The sequence below is a fragment of the Anser brachyrhynchus genome (genome assembly GCF_964034855.1).
Source record: "Anser brachyrhynchus genome assembly, chromosome: 1".
Classification (NCBI taxonomy): Eukaryota; Metazoa; Chordata; class Aves; order Anseriformes; family Anatidae; genus Anser; species Anser brachyrhynchus.
Genome location: NC_137694.1, coordinates 105106763 through 105113424, shown reverse-complemented (window position 1 = coordinate 105113424; position 6662 = coordinate 105106763). Strand labels below are relative to the sequence as shown.

Sequence of the window (6662 nt, the reverse complement as noted above, 5' to 3'; positions counted from 1 at the left end):
GAATTTAGTATTTCTCCCCAGTTATGCTCTTTGGATTTCTGACATCAGCTTTTAAGTATTTTCAACGGGGAAAAAGTAAACCTTGCAAGTATTGTATGAACTGCAGCTTTATTCTAAAGTACCTCTAGAATTCTAATCACTTTTAACCAACTTTTCACTCCTCCACACTTACCACATTTCTCCCCCGAAGAACAGAAAATATCACCCTCCCCCCCAAAAAAAAACTGTACAGGCTTTAACTCAGTGTTTTCTTAGCAAATATTCTGCAGTGTTTTCACTTTGGCCACTGTAAAGATGCAGGCATAGAGAAGGGGAGTGTTGGACTAGCATGTATTAAAAAAAAAAAGAACATTAACATTGCAGATCTCTCTCAAAAAGACTAAAACACTAACAAATACAAGTCAATGCACGTTTGTTTTAAACTAGTGTAATTCTTTTTCACATTGGATTAAACATTATTTTGTATACCAAACATTACAGTGCTGTTTATCTCCTCCAATCATGCAAAAATAGTTAAAACGTGACACTTCTGCCACAAATATAATGAGAAATTCCCCTGCATACCTTCCAAAATCTGGAGTTGAAATGAGAAAAACACAAGTTCTAGAAATCCTCCTTCAAAAGCTTTATAAAGAAATATGGACACAAAGCTGCCAATTAATACCAAGACGGCACAAATTAGAGACTTGTACAGAAAGCTCACATTAAGTCAAACGACACTTCTCTCTGCCTCATCATTTGAAGGGCCATATCCTGCAAGGTCAGAAAGGGATGACTTTAAAAGTATGCTGAACCTACGGCTCCCACTTACAAGAGAGGGAACAGTAGGTGTCCAGGAACATTGAAATACCTGGCATTTAACACCTTCAGCTCTCACTGAGAACTAAAGGCACTGAGCAATTTACAGGATCAAGCCTTACAGAGGTAGAAGAGACTTAACTGCTGCATTAATTCCCGGAAGTTTCTAGAGAGCTGCCAGAGCTTTCTGAAAATCTTCCAGTGAATCATGCTTCAATGCTTTCCTGTGAACACATGCGCACTGCAATATGTCTGGGGACCAAAGCAGCATCCAAATAAAACTTCCATTTAGGTTGTGAATTGAGCATCTTCATTAGAAGAGCATCTTCATTAGAAAACTGATGCTGAAGAATGAACACAATATTATGTTCTGCAAAAACACAGGGGCAGCAGTCACAGAACGCATGTCTTTTAATCTTGCTCTCTTGATTGACTCCCCTTTCCTCATTTCTCTGAGCTTCTCTGATAAACAGCATTGCAAGTTGGTTTAAAGGAAATTTTTACAAGAGAGAGTTCTGTTGGTCATCTATTTACACGTGGCATCACTCCACAAGAAGTTTGATCTCATTGGCTATTAGCTGGTTCATGTTGAATAGAGCCCCCGGGAGCTTGGTGAGCAACTCTCTCTCCGTGGTCTCAGGGTCGCTGTCGACAGAGCTGGAGCTAGCACTCATATTGTCGACAGCGGCACTAGCTGGAGGGCCCAGCTCTGGCTCGCTAGTCTCGCTTGCCGTGGACACCACAGAGAGCAAGGACATGCGCCGCGTCAAGCGACCGGGGGTTAAAAGAGAAGCGGCATAGTCCGCTATGATACCAGCTACATCTAGATTACAAGCCTTGTCAAAGGCAATGAAACCTACATTTGCATTGGCCTCGCAGACGTAGAATGAACCGTCGTCCTTCATCAGCAGGTCAATGCCACACACGTCCATCCCCAGGATGTTTGATACTTGGACTGCCAGTTGCTTGCCTTGTTCACTCAGTGAGCACATCATCCCTACACCACCTGCAAGAAGTGGGGAAAAAAAACTTGCTGTCTCTAATCTGGTCACAGGTGACCAACATGATTCTTGACTGGCTGGTGCACTTTGGTTGTGAAGCTCCAAAACAATCCTGCAAGCATAGTGTTGATGATGATTCACAAAGTGACTTCCTTTCCACAGTGACTACTAATGAACTTGAAGTCACAGCAGGGTTTTGAAAGATTCTGTCCTGCCAAAGGCAGTTCAAGATTATGGTTTGTTTTTAAAAATGGTAACTACTGACTTTTTAGTCAAAAAAAATAACATTTTTACAATCTTAGGATACTAAAAGGATGACAAAACAAATCACCTTTGTTTCTTCTTCTAAGGCAGAGGCTTTCTATGCATGCCCTTGTTTCTTCCTTTACAGTAGAGGTTTGCTATACATGTTTATAAGAAGAAATCTTCCAACAAAATTAAAACAAATATTCCAGATAAGACTACAGGTCTGACAGACATAATTGACGGGGAAGAGGGTAAAGATATTATCATTTACTTGTGTCCCTCTCAGCTTGCTTCATATGTTACTGTCTCTAAAGAAAGAATTCTGGAAAATTTGTCTGCACCTCAGCTGGTCCAGTACACAGTCCATAATCTAAGTATTAAATGAAACAGACTTAATCCTTAATCTGTCATAACTCTTAAATTTAAAAATATAAAAGAAAAATAAAAACATTTAGCAGAAAAATCTTCCAGGTTACATTTCCTAAGCATCAAGAAAGCAGTAACTAAAATCTTTCAGGCATTTTGACTTAGTAAAACTGTATTGCATCTAAACACATTTTATCCAATCCTGCTCAGGTCAATTTCAGTTTCAGTAATTTCAGATAAATAACCAGCCAGGCAACCTCTATCCTACTTCCTTCTTCCACCCTAAGAATCCTCTACTATCCTACATACAAAGTGACGCAGAAACTCAGTTCTAAGGATACTAGCACTAAATTTCCTCTTCCTCACAGACATGTTTTTTAAGCAAAAAAAAACGTTGCATGGAGGAGACTGACACTTAAGGCAGCACAGCAGCTGCATATGTAGTCCAACTGTTGATTGCCTTCAACAGTTTTCTCTCTTAACACTCTACCCTCTTGCCAACTGGATGTCTCCTCTACCACCCTTGCTCTCTTTTTCCATCTTCCTTCTTTTTCCGTTCCTCTTAAAAGGATGTAATGAATGATAATATGGCATTAGCATGATGTTGCCACTATCACATCATTTGCTCTGTTTGTGTTCCTAGAACTCTACATTCCCTTTCTTCTGTCCCATCCACCTAAAACTTCAGGCAGAAATAGTCTCTGATTATGGGTTTGTGCAATGCACATCTCACGTACTCCTCACTCTCATGTTTTCTCTGTAAACATCCAACAGTAAACACAATTAATAGAAAATAAAACCTGCAGCTTCTTTCAGTTGGGTTTGTCATTTTTCCACTGGATTAAAGTATTTTGATCAAAACTATGAATAAAGCTTTTCCTACCAAGTGAGCAGTTACTCTGCATTCTCCCATCTGTTGAGCAACGGAGCATGGTGCCCACCACACGGCCTCCTACTACGATGACACGTACATCCTTGCCATGGGACTCTTTAACATATTTTTGAAATAAGTAAGGGGCATCATGACGGATCAAATGGCTCAGGTCTGCCAAATGGTGCTTGTCTCGTGCCAGGAATACAGCTTTGCCTGTATGAAGAAAAAGAACATTGTAGGATTAGAAGAAACTACTAATTTGAGCTGCATCAATGATTCAACATAGAAAAGTTAAACCTCTGACCAGTATGCTGGTCAGTCTCATGTGCCCCATCTGTAGTTTATATCCATTTACAAATTCTTCTGTGGACATCAGTGTTCCACTGCTTCAGTGCTTCTAAGTGTTCAAGGACTGAAAGAGTTGAGGAGCCATGAGAACAGTATTAAAATTAAAAAAAAAAAAACACCATTGCTTTAGATAAAGGAGGCAGTTTTGTAATTTCAAACCGTTCTGGTACAAGTCCCTAATGAGAGATGAAAGACATAAAAAAAAGAAAACAACACGAAAAGAGCAGTAAATAACTAATAGCATGGAGCTATTCATCTAAAAAGACTAGATCCACAGACTACAAGTTTGATGCACAGAAACCATTTGCATGAAACTGTTAAAGAACAGGCTGCTAGGAACTCTTACATCATTAGTATGCCACTGCAAAGCTATTTAACTATTGGGAAGATGCTGACAGCTGCTCTTCCCAGTACTTCTAAGAACTCACAACTCCAGAATGAGGCTTTGCAGTAGAGTAAGTTCAGAACAAAACACTAGACTCCAAAGTATATGAGATAAATTTAGCAAAATATTCCACAAAACATAAAAGTAAATGGTATGTACTGCAGTTTTGAAGAAACTGTTTAGAATTTAAAATCACTGGCTGTTTTGCAAGTAAATATCTTAAGGATTTTTGTCATTTCATTCCCCTTCATTTCTAAAGCACATCAAAGACTTCTCTCTTCTCTTCCAATTTTACTAATACTAACGAAAAGCATTCCTGAAAGATTCTACCATTTCCATCTCTTTTTAGTCTCACAGGAAGGTATCTCTTTCCATCTTCAGCCACTTCTCTCCCACTTTGTTTAGACTCATTTATGTTGTATTAGATTTACATTTTGCAATAAGGCTGCACTGATTTTTTGTGGCAGAATTGTCACTCATTTATGCTGCAATGTTAACAATGCTGAAATGTTAACAGAATTCAAAAAACAATTGATGAACTGCCTATCTTAATTAAAGGAACAGAAATGCAGCAGCAGAATAGGAGAAATAACGTGCTAAGAATTCCATTCCAGCAAGTGCTCCAAAGCCCACCTGGGACAGCCTCTGCTTCCTCAGGGTTTAAGGTCTGTCTAACAAAAAATGTTGCTTGAGGAACATAGAATCTCTCATAACAAACAGCAGCAGAATGTAGACTTAAAATCATGACCAAAAAAGCAAATTCCTCCATGTGATTTCTCCCATACCCAACTCTAAGTCTCCTACAGGCACTTAATAATTCTACTGTACTCCTAAAACTGGACAGAAAGAATGACTCCTTGGAGGGGAACTACTTAATTCTTGGTAATTATGCTGCACCATGACATCTTTGCAAAAATAATATTGGCACATTTGCAGCAGCAGCATTAACTGTGCAGAAAATGGGCTTAGAAGAACATGACTTTTATTCATCAGCATCTATAACCATGCTTGCCTCATTTTCTAAATACCATTTGCAAATGGCTGCTCTTTAATTAATTTGAAAAGGTTTCCCCAACTCTCTTAATGTGAAAGGGCATGCACTCTGATAAATTTGCACTAAAACTCATGGAATTTAAAGTGCTTTAAAGAAAAACTTGTAAACAGAAGCACAGAATCAATGGATGTTTTAAGAACCTCTGGAGGTCATCCAGTCCAATCCCTTACTCAAGCAGGTGCACCTAGAGCAGGATGTGCAGCACAGTGCCCACACCACTTTTGAGTATTTCCAAGGAGGAAGACTCCACCACCTCTCTGGGCAACCTGTGCCAGTGCTCTCAGTCACCCTCACAGTAAAGTGTTTTCTGATGTTTAGAGGGAACTTCCTGTGTTTCCATTTCCTCCCATTGCCTCTTGTCCTGGCACTGGGTTCCATTAAAAAGAGCTTGGCTCCATCTTCTTTGCACACTCCCTTCAGGTATTTAATCACACCAATATGATTCCCCTGAGCCTTTTCTCTAGGCTGAACAGTCCCAGCTCTCCCAGTGTTCCCTCACGGGAGATATTCCAGTCTCTTAATCATCTCTGTGGCCCTTCACTGGACTCTCCAGTAGCTCCATGTTGCTCTTGAATTGGGTAGCCCAGTACTGGAACCATCACTCCAGTTGTGGCTTGACCAGGGCTGAGTAGAGGGGAAGAGACACCTCCCTCAATCTGCTGGCAATACTTTGCCTAATGCAGCCCAGGACATGAATTCTGGCTAAAAATGGAAAAGCAAGTCAATAGCTGCAAACTCTATAATTACTTCTAGATCTTAACAACCGGTAATGTCAAGTCAAGTCCAGTGTTTCAGTAAATCTACGTTTGTCAAACTGAGCTTACTACGAAGACAAGCCCCAACTTTGCCTCATAGCTCTGCAAGCACTTTAAGACCACATAAACAGGTATGACTGCCAAAATCTTCCTCTGCCCCAGCCTTTTGCTCTCACTCTTCCATTACATCAATACAGGAAATTGTGAAAGTAAATGATAATTCAAGCAAGGAATTAATCCAAGTAAACATAACCAGTCTAGATTTAGCTAAGATCTGTTCCTGAATCCATTTACTATCCGGTTACAGAAATACTCATGTCAGCAGAAGAGATGCACCAGAGCAGCACAATGTGGGAACAAAGACAGGGACAATAAGAAGGAAGAGGTGGCTTTTTTTAAATGTTTCAGTTTGTTTATGGTAACTCCTGGCTTATGTGGTGAAACATCAGTTTCAGACTCTTTTTACTGCTAGTATTTATTAAATTGGTTTTAAAACCAGTGACCTCCTGTGTAAATAATTCTGAACTTGGTTTCCTTTAGTAGATCACTAGCTACCATTAAACTAAATCAATGTAGTTCAACACTTTCTATTTCAACACCTAAAATAAAATAATAAAAAAAAATAACAGAAAAATTTCATCTGAACCTGCTGCACTATCACTAGCAGTCAGAGTTTTTTCGGGGGAGGGGAGGAATCAATCCCATTTGGCAAACAGTATATGAGATTGTATTTAAACCAGAATCCTAATTACCAACAAAGTCAATTAGAAAGAAAAGTCAAATTAAGATTCAATGAACTAAGACTTCATTTCTTACGCCTATTTAGAAAAATCCC

At 39.4% G+C, this 6662-nt stretch overlaps 1 protein-coding gene across 5 annotated transcripts in view; it reads right to left on the bottom strand.

The window, feature by feature from the left end:
* Positions 1 to 303: 303 nt before the first annotated feature.
* RIMKLB (ribosomal modification protein rimK like family member B) overlaps positions 304 to 6662 on the bottom strand; it is a 48570-nt gene continuing 42211 nt past the window's right edge. For all 5 annotated transcript variants that reach the window (XM_080575253.1, XM_080575250.1, XM_080575251.1 and 2 more), the window contains 2 exons: positions 3295 to 3498; positions 304 to 1804 (listed from right to left, as the gene is read on the bottom strand). In XM_080575253.1, the coding sequence (XP_080431379.1) occupies positions 1341 to 1804; positions 3295 to 3498 (668 nt within the window). In that variant the 3' untranslated portion in view covers positions 304 to 1340. The remainder of the gene's footprint in view (positions 1805 to 3294; positions 3499 to 6662) is intronic.